The sequence below is a fragment of the Dipodomys ordii genome, unplaced genomic scaffold (genome assembly GCF_000151885.1).
Source record: "Dipodomys ordii isolate 6190 unplaced genomic scaffold, Dord_2.0 Scaffold124, whole genome shotgun sequence".
Taxonomy (NCBI): Eukaryota; Metazoa; Chordata; class Mammalia; order Rodentia; family Heteromyidae; genus Dipodomys; species Dipodomys ordii.
The window spans coordinates 933,306-947,934 of NW_012267340.1; the positions used below are offsets into that span (position 1 = coordinate 933,306).

At 50.2% G+C, this 14,629-nt stretch overlaps 2 protein-coding genes across 6 annotated transcripts in view; one reads left to right on the plus strand and one right to left on the minus strand.

Annotated features, from left to right (window-relative positions):
• Hltf (helicase-like transcription factor) overlaps positions 1–5,404 on the plus strand; it is a 34,988-nt gene extending 29,584 nt beyond the window's left edge. For all 5 annotated transcript variants that reach the window (XM_013029919.1, XM_013029920.1, XM_013029921.1 and 2 more), the window contains exons 24-26: positions 1,053–1,133; positions 3,356–3,527; positions 4,347–5,404. In XM_013029919.1, the coding sequence (XP_012885373.1) occupies positions 1,053–1,133; positions 3,356–3,508 (234 nt within the window). In that variant the 3' untranslated portion in view covers positions 3,509–3,527; positions 4,347–5,404. The remainder of the gene's footprint in view (positions 1–1,052; positions 1,134–3,355; positions 3,528–4,346) is intronic.
• Positions 5,405–7,229: 1,825 nt separating this feature from the next.
• Positions 7,230–14,629, minus strand: part of Gyg1 (glycogenin 1) — a 25,395-nt gene continuing 17,995 nt past the window's right edge. The window contains exons 5-7 of the mRNA XM_013029874.1: positions 10,474–10,582; positions 9,751–9,970; positions 7,230–8,026 (exon numbers count right to left, since the gene is read on the minus strand). Of these exons, the coding sequence (XP_012885328.1) occupies positions 7,853–8,026; positions 9,751–9,970; positions 10,474–10,582 (503 nt within the window). The 3' untranslated portion in view covers positions 7,230–7,852. The remainder of the gene's footprint in view (positions 8,027–9,750; positions 9,971–10,473; positions 10,583–14,629) is intronic.

Consider the following 14,629-nt stretch of genomic DNA (forward strand, 5'->3'; position numbering starts at 1 on the left):
CCTCAGCTCTTCAGCTCAAGGCTAGCGCTCTACCACTTGAGCCACAGCGCCACTTCCAGCTTTTTTCTTTTTGCTTATGTGGTGCTGAAGAATTGAACTCAGGGCCTCATGCATGCAAAGCAAGCGCTTTTCCACTGAGCCACCTTCCCAGCCCTGGCACTCTACTTCTTGAGCCATGCTTCTTATCTGGTATTTTGCTTGCTAATTGGTAATGGGATCTTGCAGATTTTTCTGCTTAGGCTGGCTTTGCACCTCATCTCCAGGTCTCAGACTCCTGAGTAGCCAGGATTACAGGTGTGAGCCACTGCCTGGCGTATTGTTTTAATGTGCTGGTAAGCTGTGCTTGTTGCTTCTCTCCTGAGTATGGAGCAAATGAGTGTCGGGTGGAACACTGATACATTGGGAGTCAGGCAGTGAATAAAGCGGCTCATATCCGGGTGCTGGTTGTCTGAGCTCTAGTGTGCCTCAGAAGTAGGTTGAATGCATCTTTAAGCCCCTATCCCCATAAGAAAGTAGGGGTATTTGGATAGACTCAAGTCCTGAATATTGTAAACATGCTTCATAGGAGATTTTGGTGCTGATGGTCCAGGTTCAGAATTTGACAAATAAACATGAACGGAATGTTCTCAGCAACCTTTATGCAGTCATTACGACTGTACAATACTGGTTTTAGAAGGGGTCCAGAATTTACCGTGAGCAATACTCAAGACCTTGCCATCTGAAGCTGTATCTGCAGGGATCCAGGCATTTTTGAGTCTATGATGGGGTTTGGACTGTCGGAATCCAAATTAACTTTTAATTTCTGGTTTGAGCTGGGTTCACTATGTAGTGGAGCCGCTGTGCCATTTCTGTTGCATTGGGGGTGCTGAACAGTGAGGTCTCTTGTTGTAAGCATCATGGCTGAGCCTCCCAACCAGCGCTGGGGGCTGAGGGCAAGGGCACAGGAGGCAGCCTGCCTGTCACCCTGCCTGGAAGAGTGGATGGTGCCGAGGTAAGTGTGGGTGCCGTACCAGCCTTACAGAGCACTGACAAGCCCCTCATGCTCTCCTTAGGCCTGGAACCCTGCTGCGGAAGACCAGTGCTTTGACAGATGCCACAGGCTGGGCCAGAAGCAAGAGGTCATCATCACAAAAGTGAGTGTTGACACCAGGTGGGCCTGTCTGCAAGCCGTGCCTGCACACCTTGTGATGAGTGCAGTAGTCAGAGAAGATGTGAGGTCTTCCTTTCCTTCTCCCTGCATAGTTTAAAATAGGCTGCTCAGGGTCTCTTCTCTGTAGACACACACATTCCTATGCTTGCATCTCCACTTACACAGGTGGATTTAAAGATAAGTGGGATTATAGAAAGATGTAAAGTGAAAGTATATAAAGGTAAGTGGGGTTATTATTTTACAACATTTTCACTAAACAAATGTTGCGCACTGTTAATATGTAGATTCACATATTTTTTGTGGTAAAATATTCATTAGACAGTACATGGTTTTAACTATTCTTTCCAATGTACTCTTCACTCACAGTAACTACACTCACACCACTACACAGCTGTTCTGTTGCATCCTGCGGAAACTGTTTCACTTAAGTAACAACTCTCTTCACATCACTCTGCTCTGTCTCAGGTGGACCCCTCTACACGCCCATTCTTCTTGGCACCTATGTATGTTTTACATTATAATTCATTTCACCATTCCAGCATTTGCTAGCAAAGAGACTTGCACAGTGAGCATTCCTATATATACGTCTTTGTGGATATACACGGGTATTTCTTCAGGAAAGATTGAAAAAACTAGAAATCTGGATTTAGAGTTTTTGTTAGGTAATTGTCAAGTTGCTTTCTAAGTAATCTTTTTGGGAGTTTAGCTTAAGGGCAGAGTGTCCCCGTTGTATGCCAGGGTCCTAGGTTTGAGCCGCAGCCCTATTCTAAAGAAAACTGCAAGTAAATGTATTAAACCAAGCCCAGACCAAGTAGGCTTAGGATGGGTGAGGCTGATGTAGATTTGGCATATGTGAGCATCATGTGCTAGTTAACTTTCACTCACCTAGTACCATGAACAGAGGTCATACCTGTTCATACTTGGTTTGTTAGTTATTTATGTACATCTTGCTGGTTTTCTGTTGGAGTACAAACACACTTTTATGCTGTAATGTGCTTTATACCTTGGTTACTTTCAAATAGTATGTATGTTCAAAATAGTTTATCCTAGACTCAAAAACTTAAAATTTTTTAAATTTCTAATCTGTCACATATCTTTAAACTTAAAACATATATATATGTATATATAGAGAGAGGGAGGGAGAGAGAATGTGTGTGTGTTTGCAAGTAGTGGGGCTTGAACTCAGGGTCTCATGCTATTATTTAGGTTTTTCTGCCCAAGGGTGGTGCTCTACCTACTTGAACTACACCTTCACTTCTGGCTTTTTCCTAATTAATGGGAGATGTGTCTTGGATTTGTCTTCCTGGCTTGACTTTGAAACTAAATCCTCACATCTCAGCCACATCCCAGTGTTAGAATTTTTTTTAAATAAGGTATTTTTAAAAATCAGATTTAAACACTGAATTTTATAAAACATTTCATACACATCTCTTGAGGTCATATTATGAGTCGTTCTACCCCCACCCATCCATTTATTGTTATAGCGTCCTGGATAAAAAACTCATTACTTGATTTCTGGAAATTCATTTGTAATTTTGTAAAAGCCGGGCACTGGTGGCTCACGCCTGTAATCCTAGCTACTCAGGAGGCTGAGATCTGAGGATCTCGGTTCAAAACCAGCCTGGGCAGGAGAGACCGTGAGACTCCTATCTCCAATGAACCACTTGAAAACTGGAAGTGGCGCTGTGGCTCAGGCTGTAGAGGGCTCGCCTTGAGCTGAGGAGTGCAGGGACAGCGCCCAGGCCCAGAGTTCAAGCCCCAGGACTGGGGAAAGAAAAAAAGACACTTTTATAGCGTGTGTGTGCTGTCCTTACTGGGTGATGGGCTCTCAGAGTAACTTAGGAGTATGAGTACCTTCCTTTTCTGCACACAGAAATCCTAGTGGGGTAGAAGAAGGCAAAGGTCGGTGCAGCACAACCATGTTCTGATATTCTCACTGGACACAGAAAAATGGCTAACAGGTTTTCTTACAAGTTACTCCAGTGTCTGCCAGCATTACACTGTCAGTAGGCTTTGAAGTTTATTTTTTCTGTTTTTAATAGATATTGTTGCTAGCATATTTGCCTTGATGCTTCTCAGTAATAGTTCATGCAGTGTCCTTTGTAGGGCTTTTAAAAAATGCTACAGATTTCAAATGCTGTTACCTTAAGTATCTTAAGTACTTAACTGCCTTCTATTTTCTTCTCCCCTTTTTTCTTTGTAAAGTTCATTGTGAAGGATTCTGTTGAAGAAAATATGCTGAAAATACAAAACACAAAACGAGAACTTGCAGCTGGAGCTTTTGGGACAAAGAAAACAAATGCTAACGAAACGAAACAAGCTAAAATTAACGAAATCAGAACTTTAATTGATTTATAATTTGTGGGATTTTTGTAAGGTCAGTTTGATCAGATACATAAGTTTTGGAAGTAAAAATAGATTTAGGAGATCTAGAGAGTAAGTTTTCTAAAAGGGGCATATTGCTTCACTTTAGTAAATAGGTATTTCTGACGTGTAATCTATATATAAACCTATTTTTAATGACACTTCAAATAGCAATAAGTTCTGTTCTATACTATGGCCTAAAACAATTTTTGAGGAAAAAGATTACATTTGTTATTCTGCTTTTCATAGTAACTGCTGAGTATTTTCATATATCTTCCAAGTACTCGGCTTTTTCATATTTCCAATAAGGCTGACGCTTTTATACTCTTGACCAATAAAGATTTGTTTTCTGTGTTGGACATGTCTGGTTCTTCACCAGAGCCTGATTTGTGATGTACTGGCTCACAGTCCATGTAAATCCAAACACATGCAGACCGCCAGAGACACTGAATTCACTGGGCTTTCAAAAGCCTAATTTGCATTCCAAAACCAAACCTTAACTGACAGACCAAAGCCCAGGCTAGCAATTTTTTTGCACTTTTTAAAAAATAGCTTCATTGATAGTTTACGTGTGGTATGCAATATTATGTTTATGAAAAATGAGGGACTGTGTTACAGCTCTGTTGGCTCCATTTAGTCAGGTAGTTTTATAGTCACTGCATAACCGTAATTGACATGCACAGAGTGTAAATACAGTCTGGGGTGAGAGGGGACCAGTTTACCCCATCTTTATTTGAATGTTTAAGTTATGGAGTTTAGATAGAGATTTCTATGAGTAGATGCTTTATTTGTGCAGCTTTTTTGGAAGTAACTGTACATTCTTATAATTCAGAAGACTACTGTTTGTGCGAGGCGGGATGTCTGGACGGAAGTTGAGCTGGATGCCCTCCCCAAGTCCTTTCACCTCCCAAAGACCTCTGAATGGAAACATTGCTTTGTGTGTTTAGAGCCAATTTAATTTGGAGCTTCAGTAACTCATCCTCACCATTTTCTTACTTTGTTGTTGTTGTTGTTGTTAATAAGCAAACAGTATTTGCCACAGAATTCAAGATGACTCTGAGTCATTATTAAAACAATTAGAAATTTAGCAATCAAGTTAGGTAATCAGTGGTTTCTTGAGGGGACATTTTTTTTAAGCGCAGAAACTAAGTACTATAATAAGATGCTTTCTAGCTTAATGACACCGACTTCAGAACACCTTCAATGTTACTTCCAGCGGTAGAGAAAGGTAAGAGATTGGAGGCACACAGGTGGGTCTCCACGGTGGGTCCCGCCCGAGCCCTGCTGCCCACGAGCGTGGTGGGCAATCCAGCAAGACCCTCAGGTGCTTTCCCCAGAGGCGCCCAGAGGGGCGTTCTTGTTAAGTCAAGACCAAGACCTTTCTGCAGGGTGAGGAGTATAGCTTGGGATGGTCTAGCATGAGAAGCCCCAGGAAGGTCGTTCCCTTGTAGGTCCAGCATTGCACAAAAACTCAGATCAGTTTCATTGGAAGTGCCATGTGTGTTCTACGGATAAACTGGTACTCCAGTGAGATTAAGGACAAACAGGCGTTAAGGAAAACCCCCCACAATCTACTATGCTTGGTTACAAAGGTCATCCTATTGACACCAGTGTGTTTTTAAACACATTCATAAGTTTGGCAAGTCATCTAAATACCTTTTGTTTTTGTACAGTTAAGTGCTGTTAAATAGAAATTTCAGTTTATCTTAAAATATATAAACCACTGGAATGAAAACTTCACTTTACGCTATGCTGTTAATTGTTTTATTGCATAGAATAATAGCTTTAGAAAAACATTGGAAACATTGTAATCTCAATTGTGGTTCAAACTGAATTTTGTGGTTTAAACTGGATTTTGTTTTAAAGTCAATAAAAACTTCAAAAAATTACGAGTTTCTTTTGGAGCCATAATTTAATGTCTATTTTCTGTTTAAACACAATAAAAGAGAATCTCTCATTAAATCCCATTTCTTTGAAGTTGTTTATATTACATAATTTTTAACTGGAGCACACAAAAAGTACTGTGAGAATAATTTGCTCAGTCAACTTTTATTTTTATCAGTTTAACAGATTGAAATTCTTGTTCAAAAATTATCGTATTTAGTTTAAAATTCTATGAATAAAACACTGGTTTCAGTTAATTTACTCGTGTGTAAGAAAAAAAGAGGGTAATCCCCTGTACAAACAGCATGCTTAGGTCACTGAGCACAGCTGTGGGCCCGGGCCATGCTCACACTTCAGCCCCCTTTCATTCACAGCACTTACCACCTTCTCTTCTGTAGCATCTGGGCAAGATTCATTGAACATGTGAGGACAGACTTAATGTTTGGCTCCTAATAAATACCTTTTTATTTTTAGTACATTGACTCTTAAAACGCATTTGCAAAATACAGGCATAGAGGTTGTAAAGTAGGCATGCGCTAATTTATGTATTAATTATAGACTTTGATCATCCAGCATGTCACCAACGCCCAGGTGGATGGGTTTGACCTTCATGTGGGCAAGTTTGTCTTGGGGCCCAAGGCTGCTAGGCCCACCAGTGTTGGCAGCAGACAGAGAAGGAGAGGTAATTACCACAGTGGAGTCTTAACATGGAGATACAGCCTGTTTATCCACCTTACTCAGTCAGATTGACGGTCTTGGCTACCTGGAAAGGACATCCTTGACACAGATGGAAGGAAAGCAAGCTCAGCCCCATTCAGAAACTTCCCGGCCACATAGTTTAGACATCATACGCTGCTTTCTGTGACAAGCATCACTTTCTTCTAAAAGCCAATGGCCTTCACCAAATACTTTTGTAAAAGATAGAAATTATGTAAACTTTTACTGCCAGTTTCTTCTGCTGTGTTAAGGATAGGCAACAAAAGGTAGTACATAGAACACAAAACAGTGTTTTGCCTGACTTGGGTGCTTTTATGTCTGGTTTATATCAAAACTGGAGGTGATGGTGTTTATCTGAAGCTCTGAGTACTGAGTGTCCCGAGGGAGGGCTCTGGGGAGGCACCTGACACATGGAGGCACTTAAAAGCTTTGGTAAGTGTTTCAAGTACTTGAAGATCACTGTAACTTGTTCTCTACCAGTCCAAAGTGGCTGTGGTACTCTGGAGAGTCATTTTTCATTTCCTGTCTTAAGAGTTGTAGATAAACGCTCAGGGTCTTCCTTGAGCTCGTGGTGGTCTGCCTCCAGGGTGGCTTCTAGGCCATCCTTGTCCACCGGGTGCCCTTCCGCTGGATGGAGACGGAGGAGGAGCCTCCGCTCAAACCTCAGCTCGTTCTTCCACTCAGAAGTTTTGTCCTCTCCTTTGCAGTTTTGAAGTTCAGTTCTGATGTTAGTTTTGAAGGTGTTTTGGGCCAGTCCTTTCCCTCGCTTGCCATCCCTTGCAACCTAACATCATCTGTAAACTTGCTAACGGTTTACTTGAGATAAGAACTCTAGAAGGCATTGGTGCTGATTCTGATGTTCTGAAAGGTAACTGACTGACAGCCTGATAGTTTTCAGGTTGCAGTATTCTAACAGTAACTCCTGGGTGGATGACAAGACTAGTTTCATCTCACTTTGCTCTCTCCATTCACCATGTGGAGAACATTAGATTTAAATCTCCTAGGTAGCATGATCCCTGTGTCAAGCTTTACACCCTGACCGATTACAAATAATTTAACATGACCTGTTCGTGTTCAAGCATGAAGTGGGGAATACTGAATTAAACCACCAAGATACCATGATAAGTCTTTATTTTTCATATAGGATGCTACTGCAGGGAGCCATCAGAACACACTACTACTCCAAATACACAGAACTGAGCAAAAGCTTTTCCACATGCTGCCTTGAGGTGCAGGGAATACTGACGCACCGTTTATGGGTAGTCTTGTGTAGGACACTTGGCAGTGCCACTAAAGGCAGTTCCAAAAGGCAGGTCCCCAGAGGCGAAGGTGTAAGCAAGTGAGAGGTGGGCCATGTGAGAGGAGAGCGTGGAGCCCGGATCTGAAACACTGTAGAGTTCAAGCTAGCCATCGTAACAGTGTGACACTGCGTCTCCTTCACCCAGTACCACAGTCAGCATGGCAAGAGTTCCCGAACCACGAGCTAAACAAGAGAAAGCCGATGTGTACAGCAAGTGTAAGAGCTGCACGCCCTCAAAGCGTGAGATGGAGACGCTGCACTGCCCTAGCTCCTCACCACTTCTGCCCAGTTCTCACCTGCTTCGTGCAAAACCCTTCATCTAGTAAGTGCAAGCCTCCACAACTGTAACAGACTTCTCGCCACCCAGCTCTAGATACTACGAGCCTTGTCAGAACCAAGTGCCTGAGATGGGCTGTCCACAGAGAACGGTGGTGCCTCTACTGGAGGTAAGTGTCAAGTTTCCTCTGGATGTTATCGAAGGAGTCCACTCCCAAGTAATCGGCTTGGCCCTGTTCCCACCGCTCCTTCCGCTCTTCGGAGGACACGAAGGGCTGGGGTGCGGTGGGGCTCTCCCCGAGGGACAGGTGTGAGACGGCTCCGGAGACCTGCTCCTAGAAGAAGACGTCATGAGAGACGCTGAGAGCTGGGAACGAGACCGTGGGAAAGAAAGCAGCCAACTGAAAATGGTGAGAAGAGTCAGGGTGGACTGTCATGCAGAGTGGCAACATGAAAATAATTACAGAGAACACACGGGGAAAGACACAAAAATACAAGGGTCGCATGGCGGTTTCTCCTAACAAAATGAAGACTTCTCGACTCAGTGGAGACATAGAACAGTAACTGGGGTAATGTTTAAGTTCTGCATACCTTTCTACAGAAGCCACAAGAGAAAGCCAGTGAATAGGCCAATCTGAGAGCTGCAAACAGTTCATTGGAGAGCGTTAAGACGGGCGGGCAAGGGAATGAACACAAGCCTGGTGATAGATAAATTCGCAGTCTGGGTAGGCTTGGAAAGGTTGAGAACTTAAACAAAGCGATACCTCAGGTGCTAAGGACCTGCCCAGAAAGGCTGCAACACCTAGGTAAGTTGCTGCACTGAAAGAAAGAGAGTGGGGTGACTTCCGGACTTAGGTACTAGAAGGGATGAACGGTAAACACTGGCACTGGTGGTTCTAACGGAGAACATGGGGAGCACACTTGGAATGCCTGTCTGTCGGTCTGTCTCCATGGAGGGCGTGGCCGAGCAGCGCAGGAGGGGCTGCCCGGGCTCAGGCACCTTTCACCCCATTTGTAATGGGAATGGTGCTCCGTCACCCCGCCCAGGGCCTGTGAGCTACAGCAAGCTCCCAGGCTAGATCCTGGGCGTCTGTGCCTAGGTTGGCATTTCAAGCATAATCTCCCTTGCCCATCACAAACAGCGCTGCCATCCACACAGACCTCACGCGGGCCCCACCTTGAATTTTCGTAAGGATTGCAGTCTTTCTGACCTGGATTTGAGTCCAGGTTCTCCTCTTTCGGGGAGAAGGGAGGGGGACAGCCCATACTGGGTGGAGTGGAGTGGTGGTAGGGTTAGGGGGGCGGGCTCAGGTACTGAGCGCCTTGCTCCAGGTGCTGGGCAAGTGTGATGCTATGACCTGCATGCAACAGTGAAGTAAGAAGGTGGAGCAAGTTCTTCCTCTCCTCTCAAGTCTCCATTTTGTACAAATGGTAGCAAGTTACATGAGGACGATATCTGCGGTAGAAAAGGGAAGGATCTCTGGTCACTGTGGCCAGGGAGGTAACTGATTCCAGTTCGCCCGTGTCATTCTGTTCTCCGTGTCTTAGTGTCAGATCACATTCCTAATCCTCTTCCAAGCCATCCATAGAAGAAGCTGCCTCAGAAAACGTGCTCACGACAGACAGTCGCGACTGTGGACCTCCCTGAGAGAACTCCATGACGCGGCAGTGGCACAGGAGGCTGGCACTGGACCGCCACACCACCCTAAGAACCCGCCGTGTGCCCCCACTGCTGCGGTCTTCACCACACACACGCTTTTCTAAGCGGTTCCTACAGAGTTGAATGGGGACCTCCCTGCTTTCCTGCTCACCCAGGACTTTGTACGTGCCAGGCAGGCACTTGACCACCGAGTGGCCGGCCCAGCCTGTGGACAGTGAGCAGGGAAATGCACCACTGCAGCATGTGAGTGTGTAGAAACCCACAGAAGCCCCTCTCCACGCTCCCAGATCTAGAGAAGTTTTCCACACAGCGCACTTCCGTGCTGGCACTGCTCTACCACCCTTTCAGAAGTGCAGCACTAGCTTTTCATGAACACCGCGAGGAGAAAGTAGGACCTACCACACTCAGGTATGAGCCCGGGCCATGGGTCAGACCGAAGGTTTGTAGCAGAGGGGCGATGGAGGTGGTGAAGAGCCCCCACCACAGGCCGAGCAACTCCGGGTGAGTCACAGGGGTGTCGTGGGACACGCTTTTGACACTTTTGGTTTGGGGGTCATAAGTGTAATTCCATGGCTTCACACGTCCCAGGAAATGCACAACCTTGGCACTGGCGCCAAACCTGTGGAGAGACGTGGAGGAAACGGTTGGAGGTGTGGATGCTGGCGTGGGCGGCACCCCACCTTGCAGCGGTGGGAAGGAAGCGGCTTCGCTGTAACCATGGGAATGGCTTTCTAAATGATTCAGCCTGCTAAAGACCCTGTGTAAAAGCAGCAGCCAAGGCAGGAACGGTGCAGCCGCTCGGAAAAAGCTCAAGCGGGCCAGAACTCCTGTCCCTAAACGTCTGCCTCCATGGTGTAGAAAGCCTGTCCCTAGGACAAACCTGCCACAGTCAGCACAGTGGCAATGCTAATGAACATAAACCAAAACTGGGCTGTAGTGTGGGCGTCATTCCTTTCTCTCCTGCTCTCCTGACATCCCACAAATGGAAGCTGTGGGGGGCAAGGCTTAGGTGAGCTAAGACCAGGCTGTCAGAATGTGCCAGGTGCAGGTCAGTGTCGCGTGCTCTTTCTCAGTTTACCTCCACAACAACTGAGGAAAGCAAGGCCTGAAGCTGAGTGGTACAGAGGGCTGCCCGCCCGTGGGTGACGCCCAGCCGGAGCCTCGCTGTGAGACACTTCCAGAACTGTCATTTGTTCATCCACAAGGCCATGCCCACCCACAAACAGTGAATCTGAAAGGAGAGAAGCCAATGCGCCAAGCTCAGCCAAGAACCCAGACCAAGCAGCAAGCAGCAGGGCAGAAGGCGCGAGGCAAGACAGCTGGACCACGCAGCTGCACCCACCGTGCGGGCGAGGCTCGGAGCTCCCACCAGCACCCAGCACCGCCCTCCTGGACAGGCACAGTCTACCTTCCCAGTCGACTCACTACTCATGCCTGAACACCTAATACCACAGAGACGTGAAGCCCAGGAAACGAGAAGTTACTTCATGCCTAAACTATTTTAGGGGCTGGCAATGATTCTTAATGGTAGAGCACTGGCCTAGCATGTGAACAAGGGGAGGGAAGGGAAAGGAGAGGTGGAGGGGGAGAGGAGGAGAGGATAAAAGAAAAAAGGAACGGAAGGAGAGGGGAAAAGAAGAAAATTAAGGAAAATAGAAAAAAAGCAGGGGGGGGGAGGAGAGGAACAAAAGAACATTCTATGCTACATGCAACGGTGGCACACCTCACAGAAGGGCGCGGGACCCTCTTGGGTGGTGTGTGTCCCCAGAAGGCCGCATGCAGGTGGGGTTGGGAGGCAGGGAGCTGAACTGCGGGCCGAGGCAGGCGGTGGTGGGGAGAGGGGCAGGTGTGGGCCACTGAGAGGAACGGAGCCCATTTCCTGATTCATACCCAACTGCCAGCCAGGAATGAAAACAAGATGCAGGGCCTCTCCCAATTGTCTCTAAAGACCCGCGGCCATTCATTCTGCCCCAGCACGGGGATGGGTCTCAGCTTGCACACATCTCTTAAAATAAATGTTCTAATTTTAACTTGCTAGAATCTGGAAAGAGCCATCCAGATCACAAGACATGGTTTGAACCTGACCCAGCACTGAGACTGCTTATGTGAGCCGTGAAAATAAATCCCAGTGACCCTATGTTACCAAAAGATGAGACAGAATTTTCCTGAGTGGCTTAGCGGCTGGGAAGTGCGTGTGTACTGCAGGGAAGGGAGGAGGAGCTGGACCGCGGGAGTGCACAGCGTCCCCATTCTCCCAGGAAGCATGGCTTGGGGAAAGCATCTTTGTGAGGAGGGCCATGGGGCGGGGCGGGGAGGAGGGGGAACACGGGGGCAGGGGAGGGGTGCAGCAGCCTGGGAGAAGCTCCTACCCCTAGGCCGAGCCCCTTCCAGCTGCCCTGCATGTGCTCTCTGGAGAGCCCTGGAAGTGAGAACTACTCAAGCCCAGACCCTCAACACACACTGGGGCCTGGCCGGCCACGTGCACAGCCTGGTGCTGGCCTCTCCCTAGACTCGGCCACACTGCCCCAGCACCATCTCTCCTGCCGGCTGTGCTTTCGGTGTCCCCCACACTGCCTGCCTCTGACCCTTGTGCGGAGGCCCCTCCTCTCCCACCGCACCCCCTGCACCTCGATCCCACCCACGTGAGAACCCACAGCCGCTGTTCTCCACGCACCCCCACGCTGCATGCCCTTCCGGCCCTAAATGGCCATCCATATTCTCAGCCTCCACTGTCAGACACACTTGGACAGGCTCCCAAGGGCTTTCTCCAGACTTCTCTTCCCAAGGCCACTGGTGAGGAAGGAGGAGAGCTGGGGAAGGGGAGGAGAGCTGGTGGGGAGTGCGGCCTGGCTCTGTGCAGTCCAGGACAGCTGACTGAGGAGGGCAGATGCAGGGTGGGGACCGGCCTGACCCCTGCCGCCCGCCGGTGGGGTCCCTGGGCCTGACCTCTGCCGCCCGCCGGTGGGGTCCCTGGGCCTGACCCCTGCCGCCCGCCAGTGGGGACGCCCAGCCAGTGGGCCTGGTCGTCACCTAAACATGGCAAAGCCACACACCGGAGACTTCCCAGATGAGCACCCCTGCTTCATTCTAGGGAGAAGCCATTTTCATCCCCTGGATCTCAACCTTTTTCTGGGAAGTTCACTCAGAGGATTAAAACAACCGAGTTCTTGAGAGACAGGACTAAGATTCCAAGTTTCCTCCCCTTCCCCCCCCCCCCCAGCTAAGTCAGCCCCACTGGCTTCTTGTTCAGCCTAACAATAAAAGAAACACCAACTTCTCCCGAAAGGCAGAGTGCTCCATGCTGGTAATAAGGTGGGCAGCCCATGGAGGTAAACTGAGTCACGGGGAGACAAGACCCACTGTGTCTGGCAGCCAGCACCTGCCAGGATGCAGGGCGTCTGCGTCACACAGCTCCCTGTCACTACTTCAGCCGAGGGGCCACGCCCCTGTGGCGTCTTGGAACCAATGACAACAAACCAGGCCTCTCCTGGGCTCTTGGGAGTGCGTCCTCCGCTTGCTTCAGGATGCAGTGGCATGGCTCAGGGTTTGCCCCTTGAGCATGAAGGCAGGCCGTGGGGGTCAGATCCTCACAGTCCTTATCTGGGGGTGTTGGGGGAGGCCTGTCCCCCAAAGGGACCACACAGGAAGTCGTTCTGCTGCAAGGAGCAGCGTGCTTATGAGCACGGGTGGGCGTGCCCCCCACCCTGAGAGTTCTGGGTCAGGAAACGGGAGGACGGAAGGCCCGGGCACACGGAGCAGAGACGGGAGCCAGCCCAGCAGAGGGCTGCCCTGCTCAACCTGACACAGAAGTCCCAATCGTCTCCTCAGATCCCCACGCATGGGTCAGAACTAAAGAACAGGCCTGGGCCCCGGGGAACGTAAACACCGCCATACCCTGGCTAAGGCTGACAGCGACAACAACACGGCACCTGTCCCTCAGGGACCTGTGCCAGTTCACTGCACCCTCCGACGGCCCTGAGCGGGGTCCTGATTCCCTCCTCAGTCTGCACCCGCAAAGTGAGGCAGGGGCCAAGCCACGTAGCAGGGAAAGGCCGGTGGGGACTCCTCCTGCCTGTGGGCTCCGGTGAGCACAAGGCTGCACTGCCCTCAGCTGGGCGTGAGTGACCCCACCCCTCCGAGTCCCCCCCCCCCCGCCCAGTCCCGGGCACCCAGGATGATGTGGAACCACCGTGCTAGGTCCCTAGCCAGCAAGTGGCCATCCAGAAGGTGGCCTGAGTCTGTCTCCAGAGCTCTGACCTGACAGCGGCACCACTGAGTCCTGCTGACTCCTGGGTGTCCGGGAGGGACACCCCTGTGAGGGTGACGATGCCCAGCCTGGCCAGGGAGCAGGGTGGAGGGAGGCGTGCACCCCAGCGGGTCTGTCTATCCAGCAGGGGAGCAGGGTGGAGGGAGGCGTGCACCCCAGCGGGTCTGTCTGTCCAGCTGGGGAGCAGGGTGGAGGGAGGCATGCACCCCCAGCGGGTCTGTCTGTCCAGCCGGGGAGCAGGGTGGAGGGAAGCGTGCACCCCAGCGGGTCTGTCTATCCAGCAGGGGAGCAGGGTGGAGGGAGGCGTGCACCCCCAGCGGGTATGTCTGTCCAGCTGGGGAGCACGGGGAGGGAGGCGTGCACCCCCAGCGGGTCTGTCTGTCCAGCCGGGGAGCAGGGTGGAGGGAGGTGTGCACCCCAGCGGGTCTGTCTGTCCAGCCGGGGAGCAGGGTGGAGGGAGGTATGCACCTACAGCGGGTCTGTCTGTCCAGCCGGGGAGCAGGGTGGAGGGAAGCGTGCACCTACAGCAGGTCTGTCTGTCCAGCCGGGGAGCAGGGGGGAGGGAGGCGTGCACCCCAGCGGGTCTGTCTGTCCAGCCGGGGAGCAGGGTGGAGGGAGGCGTGCACCCCCAGCGGGTCTGTCTGTCCAGCCGGGGAGCAGGGTGGAGGGAGGCGTGCACCCCCAGCGGGTCTGTCTGTCCAGCTGGGGAGCAGGGTGGAGGGAGGCGTGCACCCCCTGTGGGTCTGTCTGTCCAGCCAGGGGGCAGGGGGAGGGAGGCGTGCACCCCCAGTGGGTCTGTCTGTCCAGCCAGGGAGCAGGGGGAGGGAGGCGTGCACCCCCAGCGGGTCTGTCTGTCCAGCCGGGGGAGCAGGGTGGAGGGAGGTATGCACCTACAGCAGGTCTGTCTGTCCAGCCGGGGAGCAGGGTGGAGGGAGGCGTGCACCCCAGCGGGTCTGTCTGTCCAGCCAGGGAGCAGGGTGGAGGGAGGCGTGCACCCCAGCAGGTCTGTCT